The following is an 18,291-nucleotide window of genomic DNA, read 5'->3' as shown; positions in this document are numbered from 1 at the left end:
TATACATTTATATGTAACATATTCCCCTCCCCTGCTGTGGGTGGACCATGGATATCCACACACCCCCAGCTGAAGACCCCATCAGTCAGTGTGACTGATGGATTTTTGCAAAAAAATCAGTCCAGCAGCTTTCAGCATATATCTATACGCTAGAGGTGCAGGAGGAAAAACTGTCAAAAATTTGTAATCAATTCTAATTACAAAAATGGGTTAATGAAGGTACCATAGTCTTCAAAAGCTTGGGTTGTATTAATATTGCAGTTTATACATGAATACCATGGAAATAGTTATTTCCTGTGTGATTCACTGCATGTGTTGGGAACCAGTGATATCATTAGTTAAATACAATCATCTGGCACAGCCTTTTAACTGATTATACGGAAAAGTAATTATTATTTTATATATATATATATATATATATATATATATATATATATATATATATATATATATATATATATATATACCTTTTGATGAAGCCATGTGAAATGTATGTTGGCAAGAACATATGCTAGATATACCCTTTTTTTTGCATTATGGTGAGATAAATACCCTTGTAAACTTATATTCAACTTTTTGTAACATTTCATATGAATTGACTCTGTAAAGGAAACTTTTCACTATTTAAAGGGATTTTCGAAGCAAATACTATAGATAATCTATCCACAGGATAAGTCATCAATATTTGATCAGCTGGGGTCTACTGGTTGGGACTTCAGCTGATCTCCTGATTGGGTACCTACTGTTAGTGCCACAGCACACAGGGGTACAGAGTAGAAGCAAATAGCTCTGACCCATTTGTTGTGGCCAACACTAGTAATTGCTCTCATTGTTTTAAATAAAAGTTGAGCCTGCAAATATATCGCCAGGCACTACACAGGGGTCAAAGCTAACTGCTTCCAATCCTGTTTGTTGTGGCACTGACAACGGGCACCCAATGAGCTGATTGACTGAAGGCCTGCACACTTTTTTTCCACCAATCAACTATTGATGACTTATCCTGAAGATAGGTCATCAATACGGTAGTATTTCCTGGAAACCTGTTTATTATTACAATATGAGCCATGGTAATGTTTATATTCATGTATACTTACTGACTAAGGAGTGCATATAGCTGCATCCTCTCACCATGCAGGCAGCAGACTACCAATTGAGGGAGCTAATTGCACCTGTAAGGGACACCGATGAGACAGCTGTTATCTTGGCCAAAATCCGACTAATGCCTTGCATTTATTATCTATCATTCACATGCAGTGTGCCTTTAAAACTCCAGGGGGAGCCCAGGGTGGCAGTACCAATGTGGTTCACTGTTTGAAGTGCAGGGCAACCCGCTGAACTATTATGGCATCATTAATAGGTTGCGGGTCTGCATGGTGCACTACATGTATAAGAAGGTCTGCCACTTTGTATCTACTCTGTGTGGGAGTATACACCAAGCAGCTACCCCCCTCTATATTAAGAGACTGTGTGAGTGGCTGTCTCATCGGTGTCCCTCACAGGTGCAATCAGCTCCCTCAATTAGTAGTCTACTGTCTGCATGGTGAGAGGATGCATTTATATGCTCTCCTTAGTCTGTAAGTAAAAATGGCGTTTTTCTGTGATTGTTTTTATGTTTTTATATTTCCCCTTATGTGATGCGTTTAGATTCATATAGTATTTCCCCTTATTGAGGTCATATTTACTCACACAAATTCTGACCAATTGGGATATGGACAGATCTTACATGAGAAAGTAACCCATTATTTTCTGGATTTATACACATGGGCAATTTTTCTTTTGAACCAAGAGTCTGAGATAGAAATTCTCAGTATGTCCTATTTTTGAGCTATATTGCCCATTTATTTCTATAGTTACATGCAAAAAAATTGCAACGCTCTTGTATATAGATGTGAAAAATGAACATCGCATGTGCAGGATGCAATGCATTTTTTTTGCAAAACATATCACAGTCGCAGGTAAAATCGCATGTTTATGAGCGCAATATCAGTCCAAGTTCCTCGAACCAATAACATATTCATCCATGTAAATACTGCCTGAGGGCTCAGTCAGACGGGCGTTTTTTCGCGCGATTTGCGGATCGCATGACGGATGCGCATCCGCAAATCGCGTGACCGGTGCGCGCAAGTCGCCCGCAAATCGCCCGAAAATCTGCTCCTAGCCGCGTTTCATTAGAAACGGGCCGGAGCTGTCCAGCGCAGTGCATTCAATGAAGACGGCAATACAGCCGTCTCCATTGAAAGCAATGCGCTGCGGGCGAGCCCGGGATGAATTGTCGGTAAGGGCTTAAATATATAAGCCCTTACCTGCAATCCATCCTAAAATGTGTTAAAATAAAAAACAATTGTATACTCACCTTCTGCCGGCAGCCGAAGCTCCGTGCGGCCGTCCTGCAGTGGGTGTGAAGGGGGTGTGAGTCAGACCTGCCCCCTGATTGGCTCAGCGCTGAGCCAATCAGAGGCATGCCTCACTCACACCCATTCATGAATTCATGAATGGATGTGAGTCAGACCTGCCCCTAAGGCAGCAGTCACTCACCCATTCATGAATTCATGAATGGGTGTTTGAGTGTTTTCAGCCTCTGATTGGTCAGGGCTGTGACCAATCAGAGGCAGATCATTCAGCAGGCGGGGATTTTAAAGCCCCGCCGGCTGAATAGTGCCGAGAAGCAGTTCAGGAGAACTGACAGCGGCCGCGGCTGGACTCCGGCTGCAGCGGAAAGGTGAATATACAATTTTTTTTTATTTTAACACATTTTAGGATGAATTGCAGGGAAGGGCTTATATATTTAACCCCTTCCCGACAATTCACCCCGCGCACGCCGGCAGCGCATTGCTTTCAATGGAGTCGGCTGTATTGCCGGCTCCATTGAATTCAATGGGCAAACATCGTTCTTCTCTGCCACAGCTGTTACAGCTGTGGCAGAGAAGAATGATTTGTCTTCTATATGTTCTCAATGGGGACAGCGCTGCTGCTGCCGGCCCCATTGAGCGCATATACAGAAGAGAACAGGAATCGCAGATCGCAGATAGGTGCGATCTGCGATTTTTTGTTCTATAATTTATCGGACGAGCGCATAAAAAGCGCTCATGTGTCCGTTACCATTGCAAAGCAATGGTTTTAAAAAATCGCCGGACGCATGCGCATGCGCAAATCGCGGCTAAAAACGCCCGTCTGACTAAGCCCTGACATGGGATTTGTCCTCTTTGTATGCTTTTTCATATGAAATCTTTCCTGAGAATAAAGGGGGATATTTATAAAACTGTCTACAATGGATATAGCAACCAAACACAGCTCAGCTTTCATCTCATCTTTCGCCCTTGAAAAATAAATGTCACTCTTTTAATTAGTTGCAATTGGCAACAAAGACAGTTTTTATTTTAAACATTTATATATCTCCCCAAAATATGTTTATTTTATTTTCAATGGTGACTAATTAAAAAATGTTAAACTATTTTTGCCATAATGTATTGCTTTTTATTTTTTGTGCAGATTTATAAAATGAAACATTTGTAAGTCACCAAATGTACTTTTGCCATCATGTTGCATTGAGATTCTTACTACAAAAAATGTATTCATGAGTGATTTATGAAGTGGCCGTAATGTTTCCATTATGAGAAAATATTCATATCTCAGAATACTACAATAACTGTTGACCTTGCTTGTATATTTGTTAAAACCCATTCATTCTTGAATTGATGTAGGAAAAAAAACAAACTATTGGCATACGCAAAACATCAGTCCTTAATAGTGGATAGATGTGACTATTTCTAGTCATGTTAAAATGCTCACATAGACTTCTGGTTTTGCCATTGGCATGTGAGGTTGCATGGAAGTGAGCTTCTGGTCCTGCGCCAGCTATTTACCCACACAGTCGCCGTTGCCAGTGGTGCTAAAGAAGCAGAGGTACTCTACAAAGACAGTGCTTCTCCCAGCACACTCACCAGACCACATAATTACTGATCGGCAGTGAAGACCGAGCCTGCCCACACAGCCTCCCAACAGGCACCCACATTACCTTCAGTCTGATATTGTATTGTTGCAAGAAACTGTTTTGGCTGGCTTGGTGCGCTTATATCACCTCTGCTTGGAAAGTGACCTTGCCATTGTCGCCACAAGCCCTACTTTTTGATCAGGTCCAACCTCCGCATTGAGGACATAATACCTCTAAAGGAGCTATTCCTCCCACAATACATATTGTTCTTTTCATAGCAAAGCACTGTGTATTTGGAAAATGGTTACATCCTGAAACTCCAAATTAGTAACTCATTTAAAAATGTTTTAGCCCTTTGCTTAGGAGCCCTGCTGTCAGATAACTTAGTACCGTGTTATTCCTTATTTCTTATTCTTTTTTTCTTCTTTATGCAATGTTACCCTTTTGTTTGCAAGACCACAGGTAAAGTGAACTGCTTTGCCAGCTTGTATTGATTGTGCAAAAAATGCAATATCTGCTATTTGTATTTACTACAATGAACATTTATAATAAAACGATTTCTAAAAAAATACTCACATAATGGTTGGTAACCTTAAATTAGCACATGAAACATAGTCAAGACTCACACAATGTCATAAGATTCATCCGGTGAATCTTAGCTCCAATGAAACCACATGCCATATGAGCATGTGAGATATATAGAAATTTCTATTAACATATATTCATTAGTACTGGCTTTCCAATTTTTTACCGCAAGAGTTAAAGCTCCACATACACATTACACATTAGACTTTGCATGCAGCAAAAAAAAAAGTCCACACAACCAACAAATAAATTAAGTTTAAGGCCTTAGTCACACGGGCGTTTTTTGCCGCGATTTGCGGATCGCATGACGGCTGCGCATCCGCAAATCGCGTGACCGGGGCCGAAAAATCGCCCGAAAAAACTGCACCTAGCCGCGTTTCAATAGTAACGGGCCGGAGCTGTCCAGCGCATTGAATTCAATGGAGCCGGCAATACAGCCGACTCCATTGAAAGCAATGGGCTGCGGGCGATCTCACGATGAATTTTCGGGAAGGGCTTAAAAATATAAGCCCTTCCCTGAAATTCATCCAGAAATGTGTAAAAACAAAAAATATATATATACTCACCTGGTCCCGGCAGACGGAGTTCAGCCGCGGCCGGCCGGCAGTTCTCCTGAACTGCTCTGAGTAGTATTCAGCAGCCGGGGATTTAAAATCCCCGCCTACTGAATGAGCTGCCTCTGATTGGTCACAGCCTCACCAATCAGAGGCAACTCTCACTTACCCATTCATGAATTCATGAATGGGTGAGTGAGTGCTGCCTCTGATTGGCTCAGCGCAGGGACCAATCAGGGGCAGCTCTCAGCTCTCATTTAAATCCCCAGCTGCTGAATACTACTCTTTGTTTTTACACATTTCTGGATGAATTTCAGGGAAGGGCTTATATTTTTAAGCCCTTCCCGAAAATTCATCGTGCGATCGCCAGCAGCGCATTGCTTTCAATGGAGCCGGCTGTATTGCCGGCTCCATTGAATTCAATGGGCAAACATCGTTCTTCTCTGCCACAGCTGTTACGGCTGTGGCAGAGGAGAATGATTTGTCTACTATATGTTCTCAATGGGGTCGGCGCTGCTGCCGCCGGCCCCATTGAGCGCATATAGAGAAGAGAACAGGAATCGCAGTTCGCAGATAGGTGCGATCTGCGATTTCTGTTCTATAATTTATCGGACGAGCACATAAAAAGTGCTCATGTGTCCGATACCATTGCAAAGCAATGGTTCTCTAAGATCGCAGGCGCAGGTCGCACGGAAAATCGCCCGTGTGACCGAGGCCTAAAGGTGCACATTAAGCTATGGTTGCAAAAATTACAGTAAGGCCTTATTCACACGACTGTATGTACGTAGCTAATGTAGCTGCATCCAAAGCATTTGTTCCCAATGTATTAATTCATATGTGCAATTTGAATCGGCCGCTGATATTATACGCTGCATCCAAAGATAGGTCTTGCCCTATCTTAAATTTAAAAAAGGCTTGTTATTTGTATAGCGCCAACTTATTCCACAGTGCTTTAAGATAATTTATTTGTTACTTCTTTTTTTAAGCAGTAGCAGTCATTCCGAGGATTTCTGCTGGTCAAAGGATTTCCGCGCTAAAGCGTATTTTTTTGCTGATACAGCAGCCACCCGTGTGAATGGCTGATAATGCGTTAATAAGTATTGGGACTTGATCATGGCTATTTTTCCTTTATGCGATTTTACAATGTGTACAGTCAAACATAAAAACACATATCTGAAAGAGGCCTAAGGGTGGTTTTACATCTACATTGAAACCTCTGGCCAGAGGTTCCATTACAGATGCGGCTGCAAATGCTGGAGGAAAAAGTGCTGTATGCAGCGATTTTTCTTCCGTCTCAAAATTGGGCAGCTAGGCAGAAAGCGGACAAACCTCATTATATGGATCTGCCCTGTGCTGTTTGGTTCTATCTAGAGAACGGAGCAGGAAAGCTGAATCCCCAAAAAGCACCTTACATGCAATTGTTCACATGCAATAAAAAACAAGTCCGCGTATGCATTTGTTTAGGAGTGTACGAGCGGCATCTACAGAGCTGTGAACTCATCCATCAAGGTTTGCCTGTATGTGGTGGATGGGCCCACATAGTTTGAAGAACCTTGCATTTTTATGTTGTTAGTATAAACAACAGTTGTGCATTTCTATGCAGATATTAAGTGTGTACGAGTGGTGAAGCATGTGTTTGTTACATATTAGATTTTAGTCATCCGATCCTTCCGATAGCGGTGGGTTTGGCGACTATCTATTGGGCATCGGGGGGCCACACCTCCTTTTCCCCAATGCCAGAAGAAAGAAGGATAGGGGACATTGAATTTCAATGCCTGATCCTTTTGTTTCCTAGAAGGTAAAGCCACCTCCAGAGCTGCCTGGCAGTGGCTTTACTCCATAAAAACCCAAAATGTTTGACCAACATGAATATTCATGTGTATGGGGTAGGTGGGGAAAGAGCTGTCAGTCGAACAATCATTCGTCCGTAGCTGTTGAAGGTGCGTAGTAGCCTTTATGAGTTTTCTTTTCTTTGTTTAATACACAAAAAAGATGCTAAATAGAGATGAGTGAGCCTACTCGGCCACGCCCCTTTTTCGCCCGAGTACCGCGATTTTCGAGTGCTTCTGTACTCGGGCGAAAAGATTCGGGGGTGCCGTGGGTGAGTTGGGGGTTGCAGCGGGCAGTGGGGGGGAGAAGGAGAGAGAGAGGGCTCCCCCCTGTTCCCTGCTGCTACCCCCCGCTTCGTCACGCTTCCCCCCGCCCCCTGACGCCCCCGAATCTTTTCACCTGAGTGCTGAAGTACTCGAAAATCGCGGTGCTCGATCGAGTAATTACTCGAAACGAGTAGGTTCGCTCATCTCTAATGCTAAACAAATGGAAATACCAAATCACCGGGAACAAAAAGAAATCCATGTTAGCATACATATATTGCAGTACCACAGCAGTACTTATTATTTATGCAGATTCTGACATTATGATAGTTCATTAATTTAGATAGATGCATGTATCTCTCCTTGGATAACATACATACAATGTATAATAAGATAGAACAGACCTATTTGGGAGAGAGAATAGACCAGCGGGTTAAAAGAGGGAATAAACATCAGACAGTCTAGTTCCTATTTATCTGCATAGAGTTGAATTCAAGTAAAAGGTCCATTTCCATAAGTGGATATTCAGTGACATATTAGATATTATATCATTATATCTTCTACATGATTGCCCACAAGGTTGTTAGCTCAATAATCCTTAAAATATCATTGTTTAGTTACTATTTAGCAGTATCTTGTGGCACCTATTAATCTAAGGATTCATATTTTCGTAGCAAAATGCCAGAACAATTAATGATTTTTATGTTTGCAAAAACAATTATTTTAATGATCAACAAATGTTTTAACACGACTTGTTCAGTCACTTCACTGATTATGCAGTTACCTTGCATGCTCATTCATTAGCATTTGAATCTGACTGAATATCAGCTTGTGTAAATAACTCTTGAACTTCATCAAGAAAAGTCTGGTATTGGTAAAAGATTAGATCCTTTTTTTAGAGAGAAAATGGCTTTAGAATCTCATTACAAGTTTTATCCTGTGGATCCTGCATTAGCAAGTGAGATGATTTTTAATTGGATGGACATATTGTTGGTGAATGAACGATCAGGTCGAATTGATTGGTACACGTGATCTGCCTACATAATCACCACATTTTAAAATATAGATTACACAGTTTGGGGTAAGTCCAGAAAATATGCAGCTCTACCCTTGTCAAACATGCTAACACTTCAGATGCACATCTTCACATTATAACACGCTATTTGTAAGTAATCAAGAACTTGTGGTTAAAGGCCCATTTAGACACAACGATTATCGCTCAAAATTCGCTCAAAAGCCCTCTTTTGAGTGATAATCGTTGTGTGTCTAAATGTCCCTATCTTTCAGTTTTCTGCCGAACTACGGTTTTCAGTTCTGCTTGGAATCCATTGTTCGGCAGAAAAGCTGATAAGCAGAACCGCACACTGTGTTCTACCCGCAGAGAGCTGATTACAGCTGATAACATTGTATCAGCTGTTCTCAGCTGTCAGCCCTGCCAGCAGATCAAAGGAATGTAATCAGGGAACAGCAGGTGGTCTGTTGCTTGACTCCCGCGGCATAGACATTAGTACCAAGTAGTAGTTTATACAAAATTATCGATCAATTGCCATCTTTTGAGCGATCATCTTTGCAGTGTAAATGCACCCTAGGGGTGAATATACCCTCTTCCTGTTCTGGAACGAGAAAAAAACTGTAGAACATTCTCCTTGTTTGTAAATAGAATTGTTTATGTACCTCTTGAATATCCTATTAAAGGTCTCTTGTTTTCAAAATTGGACAGATCGTCTTAACTAGGTAGCAATGTTATGGGGCAAGAAATTTTGCTTAAAAGGTCATGGGCATATACTGTCACTTTTAAATTTATATTCTGTCATAGTATTCCTTCTACATACAATGGAATAAGGGTTCTAGGGTGAGTAATGTCAGCATATCTTAATCCCAATTGCAAAATGGCATAGAAGTGCATTATCGGTGGGATGTAAAGATGCAATCCCTCCATGATTCCCTATATAATTGTTGATTGAGTTGGCACAACATCTATTTCTATGGGAACAGGAGAAAAAACATGGTGAGTGTCTATGATTGACAAGCACAGTCCTGTACTAATAAGAATACTTCGATCCCAGTCATTTCACCCATAAGCACAGCAATCAGTGTGGTTTGCAGTGCAAACCTTGGGAATGGGTTCCCTTTGTCCTATCTATGTCAACCTTGGCAACAGGATAACCTGGGTTGAATTGATAAATCTTGAAAGTTCTAGGCCTGATAAAATGTTAAGAAATGCTAAAAAAAATTAAAAATAAAATCAACAATTAAGAAAATGTGTGGAATTTTTTTTATAAATAAAATTATAGTATGCCTTTTATTAATTGTAAGGCCTTGTTCAAACAGGCAATTTTTTTTTTTGCGCAAAAAAATCACATCTACTAGAACCAATGGTTTTCTATTGAAGCGTTCACATGAACAATCTTTAGACGTGCAAAATACTCACACCTGCAAAAGATAGGACACGCATGGATACAATGCACACATTTAGGGGGCATGCTGCGTGAAAAGATAGGACCTGACCTATCTTTGGTGTGTGTTGTGCAGGAGTTCACATTGACTTCTATGGGAGTAGGATTAACACGTACAACGTACCATGAGCAAATTATGCGCAAATGTAGATCACGCCTTTAACTTAGTTCACACGATTTTTCTACACGCGAACGGTGATCTATTTGCGTAGCTATTTCTACGCAAAAAAACCTGCCCATTTGAACAAGGCCTAATGGTGAAATCTGCAAAAAATTTAAAGAGGATAAACGATGGCGTAATTTCTTTTTTAATGTTAATAAATTCAAATTAATTAAATGTTACCATATATTTACCCAACAACGATACCTAAAAAATATGCAACAAATCCAGTAGAAAACAAGGCTTCAAATAGCTGCCTCTCATTAAATAAAAAACAGAAGAATCCTATTATCCTTAGTTCCAAAATTGGCTCAGTCCTTCGAGGGTTAAACTTCGGAAGCAAAACTATCGCCTTGGAAAAGACTGACTAGTGGCACAGTAATGCAGTTTCTGCATGCATGGGCTCTTTGCTTTTGCTCTCTGGACCAAGTAAGTTATAACTAGTGTCAAGGGACTAGGGTCTGGGTACGGGAATTCCCTGAACTGCCCACAACTCCTGTCTCTACCTACGTGCCTCCCTGGGTTACATCCCAGGGCGACAACTGGGTGACAGTCCCTAGGCTCATTAGGGAAGCGGGGCAGGGAGTCATACCACATACAAACATGGAGACAAACAACATAGAGCCAGGTCAGACTGTCCGGGTCGGCAACAGGAAAGAACGCAGTACCAAGGGTCAGGCGAAAGACAAAGTCGGGTCCAGAAAGCAGAGAGTCAAAATGTGAGTCAATACAGGAAAACGCGGGGGCAGCTGGAAGACCTAACATACACTGGCAATAATGCTTGAAACTGAACAGCTTAAATGCTGTCAGTACTCCCGCCCCAGCAGCTGATTTGGGCGGAGAGTCTGACAGCAACAAGATCCAATCAGGGAAGCTGGGAGCACAAGCCTCCGGCCCCTGATAACTACAGGGAGAGACAGAGGGGGGGCTGCTATAGCAATGAGGACGCGGCACGGAACGGTACCTACTGCGTCCCTAGCAACCCGCGGCGTCCATGAATACTGCGGCCAGGGGAGATTACCAGCACCGGGGCTCCCCTGTGCCACAGCCTGAAGTGGCGGGCACGGAGATCCCGAGCACTGCCGGACCTGACAACTAGGGCTTTCTCTTTCTTGTTTCTGGATTAAATTTTTTTTTAAACTGGGTACTTATTTAATCTGCAACCATAAAATTGTGTCTATTATGTCTTCCTCAATTGTTCTCTTACTCTTGGACTGAATTAATACTGTTTAGTTGTGCCTTGGTATCTTACATTTTAATTGGTATTGTTTTTTTGCTGTAGGATTATAATGATGAAATTCGACAAGAACAATTAAGAGAGCTGTCCTATTTAAATGGTTCTGAAGAGTCCAATCACGGAAAACCAGCAAGAGGGAGAGGAATAAGAGTGGTTGCAACAGCAGTTGCCAGGTAAGAAATTCAATTATCACCATAAAAGTAAGTCAAAAGTTTGGTAGCAAACAGGCACCCTAAGTGCACACTATTTTAAACCTATAGAAAACTAGATTCACTTCCATTTGTATGCAGCCTCAGTACTATGTCGATAGTATGAATGGATTTTTCAAGGTATTGATCTGTTTGTTTCAACACTGTCTCTTTGTTTGCTCCATGGTATTGCTACTGAGGATAAAGATTGACATGTGACTACACATGAACCTCACCTGCTGGTTCTTGTAGGGCAGTTATCACTAATACGAGATCATCTTAGGGATAGTGACCCAATGAGTATCCTACAACAAAGACCATGCCATCATTACTTGGTTAACGGTGCAGACAAGGGATCCCTCTGACCCTGCACCCCATGCTAGTCTGCAGCAAGATAAAGTGATACCTGTCATCATATCAGTTGTAGAATTATTTGGATTCAAACATTTTTCATATAGTTTTGCATGGTGTAGTAAATTTATCTTTTTTTAATCAACATTCATGATGCCTTTAATCAAAAACAAAACACTTAATTCAACAGATCCTCTACCATGCTTCACTGATGCTTATAGACGGGGTTTAAAGACTGCCTTGTTATTTTAATTATTTCCTTTTCTGTCATACTCAGAGCCTTCGGTTACTCTTTACCAGTGAGCAAATTTTGCTTGTTTGTCTATATCTTCATGTCAGTAATCGCTATTTAATAACTACACATCCTTCACAACATTTATTTTTTCAATTCTTGTGAGCGGAAATATGGCTGTCTACGGGAGATTGGTACAGCATATTACGAATGCAAACACCCCCCCCCCCCCCCCCCACAGACACACACGTCATACTCTGTTACCATTCGTCCGTGTGCATCCACCCTTAGGGCTCGGTCAGATGGGGGGTTTTTTGCACACCAGTAGGCGCGCAAAAAAGATCGCCACTTACGTGTGTAAAAATTGCATGACAGGGCAATGTTTCATGCGCAGAAGACCCGAGCTTCACATACATGAAAATTGCCCATACACTGGAGTAGCTGCAGCTACTCGCAGGCCTTAAGAATTCCCCCATAGCAGGGAGAAAGAGCAGAGCTATGAGGATTAAACCATAGCGGGGGGAGATGGAGTGGGGCTGTGGGTTAATCCCTCATAGCTCCCCTCTCTCTCCTTGCTCTAGGGACCCATGAGGGATATCACCATTGCGCAGAGAGAGTGGGCGCAGCTATAGGGCTTCTCACAGAGATTACCCATAGCAAATATATAGAGGGTGGGGTTAGAGGGGCGGGGCTAGAGAGCTTATCCCTCTATCCCCACCCCCTCCTTCCATGCTCTCTGGGAAGCCCTCGGGGAAAGCCGTGTAACCCGCCCCCCTCTCGCTCCCCGCTAAGGCCTCAGTCACATGGGCGCATCGGCACCTGTACACCGACGCCGATGCGCCTGTGTGACTGACACCAGCAGACGGATGTACCTGAAGACGGTCATCTCTCTGCAGCGCCGGGAGGAAGAACATGTGACCGGCTCCTATTGGTTTCCTATTAGAAGCGCGTTTTGTGCGTTGCTAGCAGCGTAAAATTAATGCTCATCTGACCGAGCCCTATACTGTGTGTAAAAATTCATAAAACTTTTGTTTATTTTAAATGCTTTCTGCTTTTTTAAAACTAAAAACTAGGATGTGATAGAAATCCTAAAATGCAGAGGCATTTTTCTCTTAGACCTAGAGACAATTCATAGGAAATAATTACATGCATTTTATGAAGGTATTGTTTAATATAAGTATATGGTGGTCACATATTGGCTTAAAATTTTTGCTGTAAATGTGCTGCACACCTCGACCCATTGTTATTCAATAAAGCTAATCCTAGATGCATCTTTTCAAAATGAATAGCATGCTACTTATTTCAGAGATGGCATTTTCTGTAGTGACACAAAAAATTGCAAAACCCCTTTCAGTGCATGGGATCCATAGCTATAGAAACACTATATGGTGGCAATATGCCTTCAAGCCTGTATGCACTTTTGTGTACTGCTGTTTATGTTCATGCACCCAACACTTCTACTTCCCCTGCAGACCATCTCCACTCTAAGTTCATTCTCACATTTGTGCCATTCATTCCCCCTCAGCCACACAAGGCATAACATAGTGTTTGATATTTGCCTGAAGCATTCCTTTAGGCACAAATGATATTATAATGTCAGATTTATTTTTACTTTAAGTGCTCAGATTTGTATTGCATAAGAACTCTTGTACAAAAGTAGTAGTAGGGCTAACAGTTAGTACAGTACAGCTAAATGTTTCTGATACAGCAAGAATATACCCTGCCCTGTAACCCTTTAAATTCTTCTTTTTATCTTACAAAAATCATTATTTACCTTACCCACCTTAAACTTTGAACATTAGGTTTGGGAAACTGCATAAACAACATAGCGATACACAGTTTAGGGTATGTACCAATGATACTAGTCACATTGCAAGTCTGTCCACAGTGCAGATGGCAGAAGTACAGGGAACAGAAAGCCTATGTGAATAGGGGCAAGTCCGACGATATAAATTTAAAGCTTGTGTTCTACCTTAGGAATCGGGGAGTGGCCATTCCACATTCACTGCCTGGACGTGGCACACCAGTACCCAGGATTTCCCCAGTATCACGAGCTGCATTGCCACTACCCCCTGTAGCTCGTGGTGTTGCTGCAGCACGGGCAAGAGGAGTCCCAAATGCACCCGGATTTAGAGCACCACCACCTGTCATTGAGACCTATGATGATTATGTAAGTTATACCAATCTTTTACTGACTATGATATCATGTCACTAATAGTGATGAGCCAGCATACTCGCTAAGGGCAATTGCTTGAGCGAGCATTGCCCTTAGCGAGTACCTGCCAGCTCGAGAGAAAAGGTTTGGGTGCCGGCGGCGGGCAGGGAGCTGCAGGGGAGAGCGGGGAGGAACGGAGGGGAGATCTTTCTCTCCCTCTCTACCCCCTCTGCTCCCCCATGCTGACTGCCGCAACTCACCGCATCCCCGCGCCGGCACCCGAACGTTTTTTTCTCGAGCAGGCAGGTACTTGCTAAGGGCAATGCTCACTCGAGCAATTGCTCTTAGCGAGTATGCTCGCTCATCTGTAGTCACTAACTTTCAATACAATTTGCTGATTTTAATGGCATACAATAATAACAATTGTATTCCTTGAGACAGTAACTGATGGCCATGTATGAGGTTTTGGCATGAAATTTCATTGCTTTACAATAATTATAATTAAATTACAGCAATTATGTAACAAAAGTATGGCATCAAAATATGTATTTCCTCTTTCCGAATTGAAGGTCCCACAAAAGCTTTTGTATAAAGCAATTTATGAAATTAAAGCATTTAAGAAGTGCAGGAATAAGACATGAAAATATAGGTCTAGTATTATTTGATTAAATCCTAAATTATATTTAGTGGAATCAGAACAGCTGGATAGCATATTGATTAAATAAAACTGATTAGATATTATGCCAGAAGCACTTACATGAAGAGCTAAGGCTCAGCTGCCGAACATGTGGTGATACTTGAAAAATCCAATTGTATTTCTGTAATAGCAGTAAAGTGTGAAGATTTTATTATGGGAAAGTATAAGTGCTTTAGCTGAGCATCATATAGCTGAGAAAGGCGTGTAACCAAAATCGCTTTTACATTGTGATATGCATCGCTGCCGTTTTCTACTAGCACCCAAAACAGATTAAAAATAAGATGTCATATAAAATAATTGTTCAGAATTTTTTAATTAAAGTCTCTTGTCAATGTATTACGTTGATTATTCTGGTAGAGAAGGTTTTATGGAAAGAACAGCAATCAAGTTCTGCACACTTGTGCAGCTTCTTATTTCTTACATTTAATCATTAAGTTGCTGCTGGCGTATGTTCCTTTTCATCATTAAATAAGAGCTTGGTCATTTAATTGCCAGTGATCTTATAGAACTTGGATAAAGGAATTGGGTTCTTGACTTAAAAAGTATTTGATGTATAAATTCATCTAAATCTATGCAAATGAATATCACGCTGGGAATATTAGATTTCTAATGATTCCATTCTCATTAGTATTTACGGAACATTCATCACATTTCACTAATTTAATTATTTTAAATTGCAATTTGTGACTGAAATAAATAAAGGTTGTTGACTGTACAAGTTTTCAAATGCACAGTGCTACAGGGCTTCCCAACTTTAAGTCATACCACACAGCCTCATCTCTGACACGAACAATGTCTTGTAAATAGTGGATGGCTTTGGAAGAAGAGCTTATTCCTTTGCCCTGACATTACCTTCCTTTCGAAGGCAGGTCTGAAAACATGGGATGTAATTGTACATGAAATGTCTTTGCCAAGAGGATGTGGACCAGTAATTCCATATTCTCCAACCCAGCTTTTCCCCAGGTTCTGTCTACAGACTGTTTCCTTTGCTTGAGCACCTCGGACAAGCCCCTATTACATCACATTCTCATAGAACCTGCTCTTCAAGCTCTCACTACTCCCCAACCTCCAGACCTTACCCACTGCCTCCCTTGGATAGAGTACACACAATTTCAATCTTACCTTATTTCATCTGATAAACAGAGGCTTCACTCTTCCACTTCCACACACCTTGAGAGCAAGTCTCTTACATACAATTTTCTACGACAAAATATAGATTCTGGAGGACTAGGCTTTGTGATGGCATGGGAGAAGGAGTTAGGAGTGATCATTTCTGTAAGGTCTGCAAATCATGTCTGCCGCCCACTTGTGGTTTCTGGGCAGCTGCAAGCATCATTTTGCTATTTCTGTGCATATAGACCCTGTCAGTCTGTTTTCACTCAGCACTGAGAGGGTTAACCAGTCCTCTGGCTCCCAGCTCTGCTGTGGGATTAATGGGCAATCACTTCCCTATTTAAGCTGAGCTGATGCACTTCCTTTTTCCTCAGTATTGGCGTGTTTTCCTTTCGTCACTCCACTGCTAGGTCTTCTGTCTCTTGACTGTTCAAGTCTATTTTGACCTTTATCTGCTAATCCCGTTTGTTCCTTTGCCTTTTGCTCTGTATGTGTGTCCGTTTCCTTTCTATCTGTGCTTCATTCTCATCTCTGTAGTAAGTTAGTTCTGTGCAGTGTCTTCATTTCTGTGTTTCAGTACATCATCCTTGCTTTCTGTCAGGGCTAGTCAGTCCCGAGATTCCAGCGTGGGGCCGCCCTTATCGGGGCAATTACCCTGCTTGTAAGCAGGTCCCCTTCCATCTTCCTACTTACCTTAGGGCCAGTTACCCATCTGTAGGTACTCCTTCAGCTAGGGTCAGCTGCCAGTCACCTTTTCGGGTCCAAAAGCCTGGCTGGTTGGTTAGCCTAGTGGGTCCACATCCAAAATCCGCAACAGTATACTGAGGCTATGAACCCCGCTGCCTCCTCTGGAAAGGAAGCTTTTGATCTGCGTCAAGAATTGGTTCAATAGCGTGATCACCAAGGACACATCCTGGCTTATCAGACTCAACTTTGTCTCCGTTTCCATAGTCAGTTTTTTTGACTGGATTCGGGCTTCATATAATCATAGAATCCTAGAATAGTAGAGATGGAAGGAAACTCCAGGGCCATCAGGTCCAACCCCCTGCTCAGTGCAGGATTCACAAAATCATCGCACACAGGTATTTGTCTAAAAACGCATGATTCTTAAAAAGAACAGATTAGAGCTTACCCATTAATAGATTCTGCTGTCAGACCACACCATCAAGCACCTTAGCTTTCCTCCTTCAAGCTTCTCCGCCCAGTCACAGCAGTACAAATCCACAATGCAGATAATTGGAGCTTGAAAAGCAGGAAGGGTGCTTCTATCTTTATTAGATCAAATGTGCCATAAAAACAAACAGGTTTACAGAAAACGCGTTTCGGGTTTACAAGCGAACCCTTGATCACCACAGTGTTAAAATCATGTGTAACCTGCTTAAATAGATATCCACCATCACCAATTAAAAAAGTGTTAACTCTTGGTATTTGTCCAGCCTTTGTTTGAACACTTCCATTGAAGGAAAACCCGTGGTAACCTGTTCCACTCATTACCATCCCAGTCAAAAAAGTATTTCTAATATCTAATCTGTCTCCTCCCTTTCAGTTTCTTCCCATTGCTTCTAGTCTTTCGTTGTTCAAATCAGAATAGGGCTGATCCCTCTGTACTGTGACAGCCCCTCAGATATTTGTAGACATCTATTAAGTCTCCTCTCAGCCTTCTTTTTTGCAAGCTAAGCATTCCCAGATCCTTTAACCGTTCCTCATAGGTCATGATTTGCAGACTGCTCACCATCTTGGTAACTCTTTCTGAACTTGCTCCATTTTGTCTGTCTGTTTTAAAGTAAGGGTGCCCAGAACTGTACACAGTATTCCTGATGAGGTCTGACTAAGGAAGAGTAGAGCAGGATAATTATCTCACGTGATCTAGACTCTACGCTTCTCTTAATACATCCCAGAATTGTGTTTGCCCAGATGTAGGGCTTGGCATTTCTCCTTGTTAAATATCATTCTGTTAGCCAGCACCCACTGTTCAAGCTTTTCCACATCTTTTTGAATTCTCTCTTCCCTAGTGTTAGCTATCCCTTCAAGCTTTGTGTCATTGGCAAATTTGATCAGTTTCCCATCAATTCCCTCCTCCAGATCATTTATAAAAATGCTGAACAACACTGGGCCTAGGACAGAGCCTTGTGGTACCCCACTTGATACATTCTTACTAGAGATGAGCGAGCACCAAAATGCTCGGGTGCTCGTTACTCGAGACGAACTTTTCGCGATGCTCGAGGGTTCGTTTCGAATAACGAACCCCATTGAAGTCAATGGGCGACCCGAGCATTTTTGTATATCGCCGATGCTCGCTAAGGTTTTCGTTTGTGAAAATCTGGGCAATTCAAGAAAGTGATGGGAATGACACAGCAACGGATAGGGCAGGCGAGGGGCTACATGTTGGGCTGCATCTCAAGTTCCCAGGTCCCACTATTAAGCCACAATAGCGGCAAGAGTGGGCCCCCCCCTCCCAACAACTTTTACTTCTGAAAAGCCCTCATTAGCAATGCATAACTTTGCTAAGCACCACACTACCTCCAACAAAGCACAATCA

At 41.9% G+C, this 18,291-nt stretch overlaps 1 protein-coding gene across 2 annotated transcripts in view; it reads left to right on the top strand.

Annotated features, from left to right (window-relative positions):
- Nucleotides 1-18,291, top strand: part of KHDRBS2 (KH RNA binding domain containing, signal transduction associated 2) — a 304,931-nt gene that overhangs the window by 230,631 nt on the left and 56,009 nt on the right. For both annotated transcript variants that reach the window (XM_066590426.1, XM_066590418.1), the window contains exons 5-6: nt 11,062-11,189; nt 13,765-13,957. In XM_066590426.1, the coding sequence (XP_066446523.1) occupies nt 11,062-11,189; nt 13,765-13,957 (321 nt within the window). The remainder of the gene's footprint in view (nt 1-11,061; nt 11,190-13,764; nt 13,958-18,291) is intronic.

The sequence above is a fragment of the Eleutherodactylus coqui genome, chromosome 1, assembly GCF_035609145.1.
Source record: "Eleutherodactylus coqui strain aEleCoq1 chromosome 1, aEleCoq1.hap1, whole genome shotgun sequence".
Taxonomy (NCBI): Eukaryota; Metazoa; Chordata; class Amphibia; order Anura; family Eleutherodactylidae; genus Eleutherodactylus; species Eleutherodactylus coqui.
Note: the sequence above shows the minus strand (reverse complement) of the source record. Positions and strands in the feature narration are given on the sequence as shown.